Below are 17,193 nucleotides of genomic sequence, written 5' to 3'. Positions count from 1 at the left end.
TCTCCTTTTTGTCTTTTTCTCAAAACCAAGAACTACTTAGAGAGGCTTCAAAGCTGCAGCAAAAAAAAAAAAAGACCATTTCCTTGAAGAATTATAATAGGAGACAGCAAACAAAAAAGAGGGAGAGGTGAGATAATGATGACAAGTGAATGCAAGGACTTCATGTCAGGAGTATCGTTCTGCCTCATCTCTCATTTTTACAGCCCTTTGGCCATAATTGTGCCTTTTATGTTGGAGGCTCTTTTTCCTGTGTGTTTGTTTTTCTGTTGGTCTGTTTATGTGTCTATAAAATCTGTGTGCAAGTCTGCATTCGTGTGCATTTTGTGCACGTTTGTCTGACAGGATATGATGTAAAGAACGCTGTGTGATCCCACATAGAGAACACAATAATCACACCCTTACAACACTGTTGCTGCCTGAAGCTCCAGAGGGGGGGTCAGCTGTATTAAATGAAAAGGAACAAACCCGTGCTGTATGCCACACCTCTCAGCTCCACAAAGCTGTTTCCTGCTGATGGTTAAACACTTTCCTTGACCCTTTAGAAATGTTTATCGAGCGTTATTGTTCCTGGTGATTATCGTCTTCAGAAATGGCACACAGTCAGTGCAGCACTTGACCGTAGAAATGGAAAACCACTTAAAATCTTCAACTCATTATTTCGTTATTACTTACATCAGTATTATATCTTATGTGCTGCATTTACTTAGTTTCTGTAATAAAGTCTTCATATCTGAATTCTACTACTGCTGCTCTGTGTTAAGACACCGACTGAATAGCTGCACGACCTGGAGAGAGGATCCCTTTACTGTTGTCCTTCCTGAGGTTTTACCCCCGTTTTTTACATTAAAGGAGTTAATGAAGCTTTCCTTATAAGAATTAAGGTTCATATGCTTTACAAATTGTAAAGCCCTTTGAGACATTGTGTCTCATAAATGAAATAGATGTGACTTGACTGCCAATTTTTCTTTTCCAAACCCACCACCAAGACATTGAGTATTTTTCCAAATTGATATCAAACCAATACTGATTTTATTTTTCTTTACTCGAAACCACAAATACTTTCATATGCACTTTGGCTAGGTATGTAGGATTGTATTAAGTTCTCAGATCCTGTCAGTGAATACAAATGTTTCACAATATGGCTGAGTTTTTCATGACTGCTCCTCCCTTTTTTTTAAATTTAGTAATGAATGAGCTCATTACTTCATTAATTTGCTAGTACATGCATGTATTGTATGTGCATATAAAGAAGCAATTATATAATTCACATATACATTTAGGTTTGTGGAGTGGTAAAGCTTGAGATGTTTAGTTAAGCATTGCAACATGTTCAGTCCAGGCCCCATGTGTCTGCGCCGGGCTTTGAAGTCAATTCTACATAGTGGCCAAAAGTGGAGTTACACCATCCAGGTCTGTCACTTGATGCGATGGCACCCAAAAAGACTTTCTTCTCACAGATTAACATTGTGAAAGAGATGTCTGTTAATCAGTAGTTAATGTTTTTTAAACATCACATATCTGCGAAAGGTCTTCACTATCACTTTCACTTTCACCATTGGGATTTGATTAATCAGGTCCTTTAACATTTCAAAGTCAAGAGAAGTCACTCAAAAAATCTACTTTTTGTCCCTATTTAAGATAGTAGAGTGCTAAACTGGAAGTTAGCCTTGGCAGATTGCTGCTGCGTGTCTCTATAGGCCCATGATGTGGAATTTCTGGGTAATTTCATACCCGGGAAATCAACTCTTTTTTTAGCTTTATGTGCAACTTAGCAACTTTTGTTGAAATGAACGGGGCCTGGCCTGCGACACTGTATTCAGTTCTGTTTATACATTCATGCTTCAGTCTAGGACAACATTTGGTTCTCTTAATGAAACAGTTTTCATTTATCACCTTTACTCTGTTGTGTAAAAGAAATAGTTCAAAATTAGCTTTCTTGCAGAGCATGAGAAAATTAGTACCCTTGCCCGATAATTATTAAGCTACAGCCAGTTAGCTTATTAGCTTAGCATAAAGACAAGGAAACAAGGAAGAGCTATTCTGGTGTTTTTACACTTTCAGTTTTTTGGTAGGATTTTGTTAACTTTTGGACAGAGATAGGCTAGCTGGGTTTCCCTGTTGCTAGTCTCTATGTTAAGATAGCCATCTACTGGCTGTAGCTGTATATTTACATTGACATTTTTAGGCAAGAAAGCAAATTTTCCAAAATGTCAGACTATCCCTTTAAAGTAGTTTTCAATACTTTTGTGTGACACACTTTTGTATTGTTTTTTCACCTGTTACTGTTGCAGCTTAATCAGCTTTCAGCTTTCTTTGCATGATTTCTGCGGTTGCACTATCAAGTTGCCCAAGAATCCAACATTGATTCAAACAGTCATGTTGCCCTTTTTGGTTCTTACATTTAGTTTTCAACGCCTCCCTTTCAGGCTGTTGCTACCGCTTTCATCAATTATTCACATGACATTTCAGGACACATTTGTCAATATGTGTGATCCAGTGCTTTTTGGGCAGGCGCAGATAGTGAAGATAGTGCATGTCTGAGAGTGAGCCTCAGTGAGCAATCTCACGTCCACCTGCTGTATATGTGTGTGTGTGTTAGTGTGTGTAGGAATGTTTTTGTAGCAGTTTAGCAGTCATAGCCTATAGACGGGAAACAGCTGGGATCTATTAGGAACATACTGTGTGTGCATATGTCTGAATGTATATGTGTCCTTGAGTCTGTTGTGCTGCATTGGCTCACAGTGTGTATATGTGTGTTTGTGGTGCTGGTGGTGATCAGTAGGTTTATCATGCAGTGGAGCTGGTGTTGTCTCCTGGGGTCTTTTAGCAGTAGGGCAATGGCAGACCCTCATTCCAAAAGCAGTGAACAGATGGCGGGCTGAGCGTGTTAACATGCCTACACCGTGCCAGGGGTCAGAGGGTGCTGTTCAACTAGTCAGGACACAGCGTACCTCCAAATGAGGACCCTGATCTTTTGATACTTAAGAGCACACATTTTTAAATCACTACAAAGTAATACAAGACTTCTTCACCTCTCTAGATAACTTTCCCTAGCATCTTACCTGTAATATGAAATAATGTCCTCACTCATATTTTTACATATTTTTTCATACATTCAGACACATCATGAAAAGGAGGAGCTGGGGTGTGGCGGGTTGCAAAGTGGCTTTCAGAGGAAGAAGCAACAGTGAGCAGACTGAAGCAGTTGTAATAGGTAGCCCTGATTGAGATTTGCCAATTGGTTGCGTAGAAGGTGATCCATCAGCTGACTCCCTTCTATCAACCAGCTGATCCCTCTGATTGGGCTGCTTGAGATCACCTGATGTAGCTGGGATGTGAGCTAGGAAGCTTGTCACCATGGCCTGCCTGAACCAACACTGTAACTTTGTTTGGGAGTAAGAAAACACTTTTTAACACGTATACATGCTTTTTAAGTGTGTTAGCTTCTTTTAGCACATTGTTTGGGGTTTTTACAGCCTGAAACTTTTATTAATGTTACTGACCAAGCAATGACACATTTACAACTAGCTGGTGAACATAATGGAGCATCTAGTTTCTTAAGATCCCAATAATATATATTTGGTGACCAAAACAGAGCTAAAAAAAAAAGACTCAAGCTTTCTCAATTTTTCCAGTGCTGGCATATTATATGAATGAGTGCCAAAGAGGCCCAAAGTTGCATCACCACCTCGTAACCACAGCTGGTAATTTCAATCAAGCCTATTGCAGTGTGATTACCACTAATCATATCTTTGTAATGACATACAGTTATATTGATTATTGTCCCACACCTGTGTACTTGAAGGTATTCATAATCAATTCCCACAGTGGAATCAGAGGATTTGTTCATCTCATGTCTCTTTTACTTTTAGCATGTCTTTTTGTGTCAAGCTTGAGATTCAGAGGCAAATCATTGTCAGAGAGAAGACAGCGCTGCTGTTTTCTGTGCCTGTCTCCCTAAGAACACAGGTAATTCACCGCGATACTGTAGCTCTGTAATGAGTCTATTCACACTCCAGCAGGCTGCAAACTTTAAGGGCATTTTGCCATTTTCATACTGCCTGAGAAGATATAAATCTGTAATCTGGAAGCCACTCTTCCTGATGATGAATGCAGTCTTTTTCCTTTCACTCTCATCCCCCTGCTGTTTTTTTCTCCCATCTTCTCAATCAAAGGTGATAAATGTGTGATGGTGATAGAAGTGGTCGAGACCAGAGAGGGAGACAGATTCAGGGAGTGACAAACAGAAAACAGAAACTGCATGCCAGTGACAAAAAGAGACAACTCGGGTCCATGGGAAAATTGCATTTTATATCGTAGTTGCATGGACAAGGCGTACAAGAGGGATCCAAACATGGATCAATAGACCAACATTTTATCCTCTCTCGTTCAGCTCTAGCAGACTTCTCTGCAGAGCCCTTTCATCTTTACAACCCACTTTCTGGGGTCAATTTTCTCTTCCTCTCTCTTGTAGATAAGTTAATGTCCACGTAGTATGATAACAGACGCACACTGTGTACCTGCAGTCAGTGTGTGCCTGACTGGGCTTTAAGCCACTGAAAGTTGCTGCTGAACTACATTGTTTATTTCCCATAGGCTGCTTTTTAGGTTAGGTTTTGTGTTGTGAGGGAATGAGCACTGATAGAGAGCTGCTAAATACCACTAAGCTTCACAAAACACATATTGACTGACAGCTCTCAGACCTCTGGAAAGAAGCACAAGAAATGAAAACAGCAAAGCAAGCAGATTGTTACAATTGTTTTTGTGGCACAGTACAAACCTGCTGTGAGAAAAAGAAACTGGCCTTGAAACTGCAGGAAGCCAGTTTATACCACTGAGACACGCCAACAGAAATCTGATTTTGTCAGTTTCCTCCGGTATCAGACACGTCTCACTTATCGTTGGATTCACAAGCATCCCAGCATGTGTGCTGCTTTCACAAATGATGAGGTGAGCGAAGCTCTTCTATTTCCTCTGACTCTCGTTCCTGCAATCTGCTGAATGCAGCTTTTTTCTGTAGATTGGCAGCCAGTTCATTTTCTAGTAAAATGCTATGTCTGAGATGCAGGGTTTTTCAATTGGCTGTGTTTGAGTGACTGTGTGCAAGAATGCTGTCATTATTGCCTTATCTCATGTATTTGGTGTTAAAATAATTTTGTACCTTTGTATTTCTCATAAAGAGATTCTTTGCCAATTTTCAACAAGGTTCGTATCATAAAAATGTTCGTAGTATGTGTTAATGAACTTGCCTTCATCTTGCCAGCACCCAGATCTCTCTGCTCATCTTTCAGCTCAAATCTGCTCTTGGGCTGTTGCTCGAACTATTGTACTTATTTATTTTTGTATGTCTGCCACAACGGACACAAAGATTGTAGAGGCATAACAAGAGAGAGACCTGTCCTTCTTTCTTTATCCCTATCAAAGTCAGATCAAATTGTAAAACCAGGTAGTTCTGATTAAGGCACTGTCACTGTTTTGGCTTATTTCTTGTCTAAAATGTCTTCAGAAACATGTTTTAGTGCCCTGTTTGGCTGTGATATGAGAATTAATGAAAAGGAAGTGGGTGCCATACTGTTTCCTGTATTAATAATATTTTACTTAACTGTAACAGAAGGGTTTTTGTGATTAGTTTGCAGCTATACTGTTTCCTGTCTCAAAACAGGCAAATTCGCATGACATCTCCATTTATTGGAGCAGTTTGAAGCATTCTGGTAGTTGTAGGTTTTCTAACTCTTGAGCGAAAGTGAATGCTAGAGCCTTTTTTTCTGTTTTTTCTGGTCATGTTACACGAATTTCAAATGTATTTGCATCCTTCTACAGCAAAGGCAGCCAGTTTTGTGAAAAGACCATCTTTCCAGCAGTAAAATACTTTTGGAGCATCAGAAAACTAAACGGCATTGGATGTGGCTGCAACATTTTCTGTCTCCAAAACCTGAGAAATCATACTTCACTCAGTCAGCCACAGAGATTATTAAGTGTGAAACTTGAAATGAAACTTATATCTGCCTTCTGCTTTGAGGCACTGCTCAAAATTTTCCTAAATAATGCAATCTGCCCTAGGTTTCTGTCAAGAGTTTACACACTGTTTGGGGGAATTTTGTTAGTGTGAAAATGATGAAGTAGCTTTTTCTTTAAGATTGACCTCAACTTAAAGTGCCAGTGCATATGTTTATACTAATTGTTATGTTTGTATAAAAACTGGCAGAATTAATATCAATTTTTATAGGTGTGACTCAAGTCAGTTTCACTTTAATGTTAACACCAATTACTTGTGACTTCAATTAAAACATACTGTATGTGTCTCAGGGTTTCAAAATAGTGAACAATAGTGATGTAGCCTCACTGAGTTTTCCTGCAAATCCCACAGCACAGTTTGTACTCTGAAACACTTTTGGGGGAACTTTTCTGACCTACCTCCGTCTCCCAGAAAAAAAAAGAAAACCTCCCTCCATTGATTTCCTGTTACTTTGTGACCAAAATAGTGCAGTGTGCTGAGTCCCTTGTGTGTGCTGAGCTGTTCTAAGCAGGCACGGGGAGGCAGGCTGTGGGCTCAGATCGGAGTAGAGGGGAGATGACAGTGTGTGAGTCTGTGAGAGCCTCCCATGACAGTCGGTCCCAGACGAGGAAGCCAAATAAACAACAAGCAAGCAAAACAGAGCGCTGTGCCTTGAGCCTGGAGAGAGAAAATAGAAAGAGAGACAGGAGAGAGCTCAGGAATAAGATGACACAGCGTGCAGAGGCTTCCGGAGAGGGTAATGAGTTTGGCCAGATTCCAATGAAATGCTGCGCCACACAGAGTGAGGGGGAGATGCTTCTAGTTATCACAGCTGGGTTAAAAATGTCCCCATCCCTTCATCTTTTGTCTCCAGAAGAGAAGTCCATTGTTGTTTCTGCATCAAAGGAGCCAAAATCCAATTACATGTGATGGCTATGGATGGTGCAGCAGAGTAACAAGCACACTCCTGATGTTTACTGTCGCTGTAGACTTCTGAATGCTATGGTTAGGCCATTTGAGCCTTTGGGCACATAGTCCCATCACCCAGTTCGGAGTACGAATGAAGAGAGATGAAGAGACATTAGTAATATTGACCATATTCACCGATCAATATCCATTATATGCTTCTTTTATGGGTGCATCTGGGTGAAGTGGCTCCTGCAGTAACCCTTTTCTTTCCCCTGTTTTATTCTTCCCTCTTCCCTCCTGCCACTTCCTACCCTTTGCTCACCCAATACAGAGGGTCTCTACCAGCTGGGTGGTCCACGCTGTGCCCCTCAGAGCAGCATCGAAGGACTGGAGGACATAGAGGTGGGATCATTACGAACAGCCTCTCACCAGCAGTACCAAGTTATTTATCTTATTATGTTGCCCACTTCTTTCACAAACTTCTGCCTCTGTTCTTTCCCTCCTTTCAAGTCTCTTTTTCTACCTGAACTCTTTCAGAGGAAGTGTAAGACGCATGTGCTGCTGCTGGTGGTGCACGGGGGAAACATCTTGGACACAGCCGGCGGGGATCCAAGCACAAAGGCTGGCGATGTGGCCACCCTGGCCTCGGTGCTGGAGAAGGTGACGCGGGCGCATTTCCAGGCCGCCGCTGAACACGTGAAGATCAAATTAGTGCCATGTCCGGCCGTGTGTGCTGAAGCCTTCTCCCTGGTGTCCAAGTGAGTGCTGTTGACAGAACAAGAACCTGTTTACACTTGTGATCGCTAGTTTCTCACACCTGCATAATATCCAAGCGGTTTAATAGAATATTGTTCATATTTAGCCTCGAACACACTGGTGAGGCCCAGATGAAATCACTAAAAAAAGGGTCATTGGTTGCCATTACAAGTTAAAAATGATGTGAAATGCTGTGGCCTTTACAGTCACTATATATAAACTAAACTGAACACCTGTGGGAAATTTTGGACTTTTATCATCGAACACCCACTGAGGTGTTATCTTTTAAAATATTGATGTTCATCTCTCCATTATAATTTCAGAGAGCTGAATAATCTATGTTAAGGAGCATTAGAGCTGTTCTTGAGGCTTGTTGTGGCGGAAAACTGCACAAAAACATTCTGTCTACCTTATTTAAGCCCATGTTATCTGTCGGTAGCAGAAGGCGGTGATCGTATTATCCCATCTATAATGTGACAGGTAGTGTCCCCTCTTCATTTATTTTCAAAAAAGAAACTGTTGTTTACAGCTCACTCTCACTTCTTGAAAGGAATAACTGGTAATTATTTACAGTAGCACAGTGTATTATTCAATGTGATTTCTGCCTTAATTCAAGGTATCATGGGGTAGGAAAGGCTGGATAATGTTACCAATTTGTCACCAATACAGATTTGGGTCTCCTACATTTGCTACAAGCTAGTTTGGATAGGTGGTACTTATGTGTCTGAGGATGTTTAGAAACAAAGGTTATGGTATTTCAACCCTGGTTTTATCAGCACAGGCTAATGGGTAATACCCCCCTCCAGTCATGAGCATGCGTGCACCCACTTAAATTTGCATAAATGTAGCCAGCTAATCAGGACGTGTATATAAGGCAGTACACCACAGTGTCTGCCATCCGAGAGTGGCTGAGCAGCGACCCTGCAAGTTGAGAAAATCCACCATATCCACATCAAGTGCTCTTGTCTTTCAGCAGCTGATATCAGTATGTCTCAAAACACTGCCAGATATCTAGAAGAGGGGGCAAGATGAAAGCTGCACAAGCTGTGCAAGCCCAACCATCACAAAGGCGATTGACTGGATTGTGGGGGGCTACAGTCATCGCCAGCTGTACCACTCGGCACAGAGATGATAGTGACGTCCGGGACACTGATGAGATGTCATCATCAAGAAACAAAGCCATTGTCTCAGTGGGGATGACCACAAGTGGCAACAGAGTGTTGCAGCAGGGGTCTCAACATCATCGATCTTGAGCTCCTGCTCACTCATGGCAGGAGAGCATCAAGTTGAAGCCTGTAAAGTGATCCGGCCACTACTGTCTTCTAAACTTTGGCAGTCCCAAGCAGGCCTCACAGGCTGGTGGCTACATTTCTGCCAATTTCAGTGGGCAAATGCAAGCTATTGTTTGGAGGAGAGTATAATATAGATAGATAGATAGATAGATAGATAGATAGATAGATAGATGTCCAGCAGAGATTTGGTGGAAAGGCTTGGTTCATTGAGGAAGCTCTCAAATAATATGAGCTGCAACGAGGACTCTGCGAAGAGTCCTAAACTCCCCAACAAACAGACAAACATTTAATTTTAGTTTAATGAACAATAGCAAAAGCTTTACACACAATGAGAGGGTGGGGTGGTGAAAGGAGCTCTGGCAGCAAACGTAGCAATAGTTGGAAGCAGGAGGTTACATTGGCAGTCCTGTATAAATGATTGAATGTGATCAGAAGTTACCAGTCAGCTAATGAATTAGCCAGATTGGCTATGTTCACATGCACAAAATACTCAGGTTTTGTCCTAATCCAGTAAAATTCAATATTTACTCTAAACTGTTTACATGAATAACAAAATGAATATTCCACTGTATTCCTTTTCATATGCAACCAAACATACTCTGATGAGCGTGCCCTAACATGCCGTTTATCACATCAAAATATAGAAAAGTGGAACATCTGGCACCACTTGTTCCAAATCAAGATGTTTTCAGTGTTTTCCATCAGTGGCAAGCTTGTTGGACTATGTAAACACAGTCTTCCTCTTTCATTCCTTCAGCCACCCTTTTGAAAGTCAGTGTTGCGATACTACATCCCAAAACCTGTTGCAATCCAAGTCCTTCGTAATGTTTAAAAGTACGTAGGTGTGTTTCTCCATGCGACAAGAAATACAGGCTTTTCTTTTAGGCATGCATCTCTACTGTTGGTGAGTTGGTTTGATTAAAATGGTCAGAGCTGACTGCAAACAGGCAAGAGGCTGTGTTTTACAAACTGCAGTGAAAAACCCAGTTGAGAGGCATATTCCGAATGCACTGGGTCAGGTTGTTCTCATAAATTCGTCCCGTGTATTTTCTCTTAAGTAATGTGAACAATGCAGTGACGGGAGTAAACAAGGAAGCAATCCCGAGCGGTCTTTTATGGAGGCGGGTTGGGGTGATGGATGGTTCAAAAAAACAAGGACATTTCCTTGGGGCTTTCCCCTGTAGACAGAACTTTACTTGTGCCTAACGTAAAGACACTGACCCCTGTTTCATTTCCTAAACGTAAACACAGTGAATAATAGAGAATAATGCCACATCTTTATCAGAAAAGGATGCATTTGGAATAAGGCCTAATCCTAATATATAAACAGAAAGTTCTCTTTAAATGATCCGTATCAAATTCAGAATATTTTCAAATTCTGAATTACAGTTAGATATTAGTGTGTATTTAAAAGTAACCACAGTACAGGATGATTGAAACAGCAAATGTGAGAACCACTTAAGTGCTTCGTCTAAAATGTCTCTATGCAGCATAAGGATATTTCACTGAAGGGAGTCTTACATGTAAGTGTGGGAAAAAAAGGTGTAAACAAGTAAATTAATGATGGCCGAATTCCATTTTGTTCTTCAGTTATAATCTCCTTGTATTGTGCATGTTGGCTCATTGTCCCACTGTCATGACTTGAATAGAACATAATTAACATTATATTAACACCTGTGCTTTTACTACCGCATGGCAAAATGTGTGCAGTAAGAAAGGCTTATCATATGTCTCAAAGTATTTTTTAAATCAGAGTCATCAGATCTGCCTGAGATATATTAAATAGCATAACTGACAATAATGGTTATATCAGACCTTGTGTTTAGTTTTTCAGTCCCCTGTCGTGTTTTTGTATTCAAGCAATATTCTCACTACTTTGTTCGACAGCTTGAATTTTTGTTAATGAACGGTCTACACATGACTTTAGCTTTTAAGAAGGTATTTGAGGAATCTGCCCAAAATGAATGCATGCCTGCAAGAATTAGCATAGAGGAGAAAAATGCCTGCTCGGCTTCGAAGGTTAATTGAGGAGATATATTGACCACAGAACCTTAAACAGACAGTGCAAAATTAATTAGTATGCTGATGACATTTCTCTTCTCCTACAAGCATGTGGCTTTGTGGAATATTTATTTCTAACCTTTTTAAATGCTGTTGTTTTAAATTGTTAATTCTCCCCTTAAGTCTGAGGGGGCTCCTTAGCAGACAAAATGAATGACTAAATGACATTACAGAATTTCCACTGATCCCGAGGCCTCGTGAAGGTATGTGTGCAAAGATCTGTTTGTCATTAGCTACTGTTAATTTGTATTTAGGTTTCATTTGTGTTTTCAGAGTGGGAGTTAAATGTGGGATGGTGGTACCTCAGAGATTAACAGCAGTCAGTAGATGAGTCCTCCCTTATGATAAATTATACAGTATTATTCTCATTAAAACTCTCAGGTCTTATTCCGTTCTGGAAGATATTTAGGAGGTAAAAATGTGTCAACGTTCATCTGTTTCCTATTCTTTTTGTCTCATCTGATGCCTGTGCAGAGAGCTGATGAGGCGTGACTAATAATTTCACATGTAGTGTCACATGTCCCAGTGGTCACCAGTTTTATCTTTGACAGCGGCACTTAGTTTTCACTGCTCTTCAATTATACACTGAGGATGTTTTTGTCTCAGTTGTCACTAATCACTGTGGTTGAGGGAATGTATTTGGCAGTCAAGTCGAGGCTTCTGTCTGGTTTTGTGATTGACATTAGCAGCAGTGAGCTAGTGACTGCAAGCAAGACGAGAATAAAGAGATTTGAGTTCTGTAGCTGCTTAGCAGCTTGACGTCCACTTAGTTTTCACCACATCCAGAGATGAAATATTAAAAACAGCAACTTTGAACGGAGCTGAGTTATTGCAGAATGTCTTCGATTGCCTGCTGTTGTGTGTAGACAAACACACACAGATCAACACACGCAATGAAAAATAAACCCATTCATATTCAAACACCATGTCACAAAAAAAACAAAGCTGTCTCATTAGGGAAAAAAAGAATGAATAAATAAAATGGGGACTAATAAAGGAAATAAATAAAGAATTTAAAATGCACAAACACAAAATGTTTGACAGTGTTTAAAAAATGATTTCACAGTATTTATTTGGTCTGTAATTGTTCTGTTAAGATTTGCTTTCCTGCAGGGAGTTTTATTTGTGCATTAGTAGACTTTATTTTTTTTTCAGCAGCATTTATTTTGTTACCATGGCCTCAGTTAATGCAACTTACACTAGGGTTTATTTTAATATGTTTTGCCCTTCAAAATGCATTTGTTGAATTAAAGTATAGGCCAACCCTTCCCGTGTTCTTACACAGCCAGTGTAGCCAGTAAAGTGGCCAAACCTATATTTGTGTGAACCAGTCATATCAATCTGATACAACCTTTGCTTGACAACCCAGTAATTTGCATGTAGATTGGTAAATAAAATAAGGAAACAACCATCAGAAAAAGCTATGCGGAAGGAAAATAATTCAAAGAGGAGGATGAAATAATAAAAAAAGCATATTGTGAAAAATACATACAGGAAAGGTATACAGTCTACAGTAACCAGGTTGTGCAGATCAGTGAGCAAGAGTGATAAAGTTGCTGCTTTCTGGGGAGTTAACAGGCGTGATCACGTGTGTCAAGAGTCGTTCCGTATTGTTGACTTTATGTTGTGAAGGAAGTATATGAAAACTGTACCTTCCAAGAAGCTAGTATTGTAAAACTATTTGCTTCTATATAAATGGTGCCTTACTGATATTGAGTTTTAGAGGCCCATAGTGATATTGATATTTGGAATATTAAAGGTATATTATGAAGGAATTGCATGTTTATGTATTTAAACAGTATGGCCATGGAAAGTGAAAGTGAAAGCCTACTCCAGATTTGCTTTCGTTTTGGAACAAGCTTTGTCCACTTGGTGTTTAGCTTTGCTATATTTGAGTGTTTTCTACCCTGTGTCTGCTGTTTTTGTAGCTCCCTGCTGGACACGTGCTTCTTATGATCTGGCTGCTAATTTTTAAAAAGTCCCAACCTGTGCCCATGAACAGCAAAATAAGAACGATATATCCTCAGAGGGTAGATTCTCCGCAGATAGCATAACCACACACTTTTAGTGGGTAATCAGTGATGATTTTGAAGAATTACTTTTGTATGAGTCCTCAACAGCTAACTTATACAAGTGCAATATGCTGCATATTCAAAGGGGTCACAAATTAAAGGACATGTCAGGAAAAAACAGAGGAGAAACTTTTCCTCAGGTGTTTGAAAACGTCAATGCAGTAGCTCACATGATCAGTCTTTCAGCAGGGACAGTCCGACAACAATATCACAGAGAGGGATATTAAAGCAGGGTTGCAGGGAATATAGCCCTTATATCAAAGATTAATACACATTTGAGAGATTGGTGGTGCAAAATCTGTAGACACTTATGTGGAAAAAAGTGATGAGCTATTCCTCACCATATTCTCGACAAATGGGCCAGTGCAAATGTGGTGTACACCAAGAGAACGGTAGAGGTCTGAATTCTTGACCTCTACAGTGAGGGGATCCTCTGACACACCAAGCCATCAGTTGGCCATCGATGAGTGTCTTTCGCCCTAGTTTTGATGGTGTATCCCGTTGCATTGACATATGTCGGCCTTTGTCAGCTTTTTTCGGCTTTTGTTGGCCGAGTCAACATGTGGAATCAGCTTCTAAGAGGGCGGGGCCCGTCAGTGAATGTATTTGTTCTGATTGGCAGTACAGCTCAGTGCATGAGAAGAGAAACAAAAGTGAGGAAAGTAAATGACTAAAGTCAAGAGGGCATGAGATTAAAAAAAAATTTAATCTATCAAGCTCTTTATTAGAAATGTTTTATAACTGTTTGTGTCACTGTTTACTAGCACAAGGTAAATATAATTTGTTTGTTTCAACATCAGGTTGTGTTGTAAATGTGCGGACAGGCTAATTAGCGCATTGAATCCTGTTGGTTTTATAATTTCCTTTTTTAATTACAAATACAGAGTGCTGTCACTTACCACTATTGAGCATTATTTCCTCTCACTTAGGCGCAGAACAGATATACTAGTAGGCCGTTAGCTGTAATCTTTGTGGTATGCTCAAATGCAACTTTTTTGCCAAAACTCAGGCAAAGTGAGGCAACACGACAGTTGGCTTTTGTCACTTTTTGGTTTTTGATGCTGACTTGCTGTGTCTGGGCCATTAAGCTGTGGGGGCATTGTTTTGGTCCACCTGTCTCAATTAAAGAAAGGGACACAGCAAATAAATTAAAACTTGTTCTAAGTGATCTTCTTTAATCTATAACATCATATTTCAGTGTTGATGAGAGTGATCTCTTCCAGGATGGCAATTTCACTATCATGAGCCACAGCCATTTGAACACCTATGGACGTGTTAGACAGCATTCTCCATGACCATCATTAAACCCTAAAAAAACCACCATTTTCCAAATATCGTTTGGAAAATAGTGTTTACCACGCCAGTGGAGTTCCGTAGATTTGTAGAGTCAGCGCAAAGGAGCATTGAAGCTGTTATGGCGGCATGTGGCAGTCCAACGTCGTACTGAGACAATTCATGTTGGGTTTTCCTTTAATTTGTCACCTGTCTGTCTGTCAGCAATACACCAGTCTAGTCCTACTATATATGCTTAGTGACATCTAGTACGGAAAACCAAAATTCAGATCATTAACAGCCTGTTGACAACCTCCAACCCCCAATAAGAAGTATATATTTGTTGTAGTGCTTCAGTGAAATTAGGCAAAGCTTACTTATGCCCAGATGGCTCCAGGTCCTCAACACACTCACACAATATGTGCAGTCAGTAGGCATTCATGCATGCCCACGCAGCTGCAAACACAACACTTATTCAACTACACTTTTGTCAGTTAACAGTGTTTGCTCTAATGACAGTGTTGGACTTGTGGGTGTGCAGAGCCTCATTTATTACATCAACAGAGGAACAGGCAGCCCCACGGGAAGGGATGGCTGCTGTGTGTGTAATTTACTCTCATTCTGGGCAACAGCTTGGCTGAAAATCGCACCACAGAGTGGAGGTGGCAAAACCTCTTAGCGCCTCAAAGACAAACTTTCACATAAACAAACCACTTTTGAGTCAATGCTTCATAATTCCTTATGTACTGTAAGATGTCCCAAGAGAGAATGAGCATGTTTTTTAGCTTGTGTTGTCCTTGTTGCCTTGAGTGTGAAAGGCCTGCTGTTGCTCTGAGGGGGGGGCTCTGCCTACTAATGAACGTACCTAGCAGCGCCTGCTCGGAGCTGGGTGTCAAGACAACACACACGTGTAATCCATAAACACACCAGCACAAATACATCCCACATAAAACAGTTGGAGCATGTCCAATTAACAGTGACAGTGAAAAGGCTTCCAAATTGATTTCCTCTCGCAGCCAGCACACCGCCTCTGTCACAGTGCGAAGAGAAATAAACATTTCAACTACTGAAAACTTCATCTGTGCAACAGGAGAAATTAAATGGATTCCTATCTCGGTAGATTCATCATCGTACTGGATCAGCTTTCTATCAGGGAAAGCAGATGGAGGAGGAGGAAGTGCTATTGTCCATGTTCACAAATAGTGACCTCAGTTCAGGGAGATAGAGACTCATTATTATGGCCATCAGTGACTGGGGATGTGCCGATACTATTTCTGTCCCCTCTTCCTAATTAAGAAGACTCTGCAGAGGCCCATTGCCGCTCATGTTAATTGGGCAAATGTGCAGTGCTAAGCCAGCCATTAAAAAATCGGGAGAGCAATTAAGCAGGAATCTGACAGACTTCAAAGTTTTCAGTTTGACATTATATGGCAAGAGGGTGGCAGGGCAGTATAATAGAGTCTGTCCCAAGGTTATGCGGCGTGAGATGAGACTGATTCGAGGGTTAATCGGCTCACTCAGCCTTATCTTTTCCCACTGTTGTAAATGGATCTCTTCATCTTCACATTACCATGAAACCTTGAGAAGTGGTTCTGCACATTTCTCAGTATAGAATAGTATGGTAATTACTCTGACATTAACTGACATTGAGTGAGTTTCTGACAGTGTTTCTGGAGCACTTCACGTACTGGAAAAGTGATAAACTGTAAAGCTTTATTGGTTTCAAAATGAAGGATAACCTTGAAGCCGATCTAAAGAAAGATTTGTTCGATAACATAGCACCAAATGAGTATTTTCTGAAACTTTTTTATTATTTGAATGACACTTAAATATGACCTCCACATATTCCCAGTTAACATCTCTTGTATTTTACTAATGAGAGCAGAGAGATGTGAGCAGGGTAGATGCCGCTGCTTGTGAGCAAGTGACTCACATCTTGAAATAACAGGGGTAGACTTGTCATAGCGACATGAGGCACGCTCCTCCACCATTCAGGCAACAAAAAGCCTCCCAAGTGACTTTTTCTAAGAGATGTCAAGTTACCTTAACCTAGACAAATAGGCTCAATTTCTTTTCAATGTCTGGAATATACTGCATGTGTGAGCAGCATGTGACGGCAACCTCGCCGAACTGCTTGCGCACTTATGGTGTTCACCATGACAACTACTGTACGACATTTGAAGGCAGATATGCCACTCATTTATGAAGCCCTGCAAGGCACTGCATCGTCAGCAACACGCTCCTGCAAATATTTCACAATCAAAGTCCTTGTGTTAACAAATGAAGGGATTCAGTCGACAGAAACATTTTTAGGGGCTTTTATTTTTGAAACAGAAACAGGAAAGGTTGGTATAGTGTCTATAATTATCAAAACACCATTTTCACTGTCAATATTTGCTGAGAACGACACGTCGCATGGAAAAAATCAGCTAGCCTCCATTTCTCTAGATGTGCTGCAGCTGAGCGACAACAGACCTTCCCTGATTCCCTGATTCCCTGCTAACGCTGCTCACCCATAACTCACACAGGCAGTTTGTTTAAAACATGGGAAGAAGGCAATGAGCAACTAAAAAAAAGACCCAAAAGTTAGTTAGTAAAAAATACAAGAAAATTACCTGAAACCCCTGGGAAAAGTGCTTGAAAAATTCTAATAATTTTGGAATGTATATATATGAATATATATATATATATATATGTGTGTGTGTGTGTGTGTATTAAGTTTTTTTCCATAGCTTTTTTCTTTTTTTCTTAGATTTTTTTCCCCTTGCTTGTTAAGAATCATTTTCTAAAGCTTTAAATATTTGTGAAAGTCATGTGGCTCCAGGTTTCAAAGGGT

General features: G+C 40.4%; 1 protein-coding gene across 1 annotated transcript in view; it reads left to right on the top strand.

Moving 5' to 3' along the window:
- Positions 1-17,193, top strand: part of pitpnm3 (PITPNM family member 3) — a 116,848-nt gene that overhangs the window by 53,493 nt on the left and 46,162 nt on the right. The window contains exons 5-6 of the mRNA XM_088079076.1: positions 7,236-7,306; positions 7,442-7,662. Of these exons, the coding sequence (XP_087935202.1) occupies positions 7,236-7,306; positions 7,442-7,662 (292 nt within the window). The remainder of the gene's footprint in view (positions 1-7,235; positions 7,307-7,441; positions 7,663-17,193) is intronic.

Source organism: Plectropomus leopardus, chromosome 6 (assembly GCF_026936395.1).
Source record: "Plectropomus leopardus strain MGB_pleo_1.0 chromosome 6, ASM2693639v1, whole genome shotgun sequence".
In the NCBI taxonomy this organism is placed as follows: domain Eukaryota; kingdom Metazoa; phylum Chordata; class Actinopteri; order Perciformes; family Serranidae; genus Plectropomus; species Plectropomus leopardus.
The sequence above is the reverse complement of the archived record's forward strand: the minus strand, read 5'-3'. Positions and strand labels throughout refer to the sequence as shown.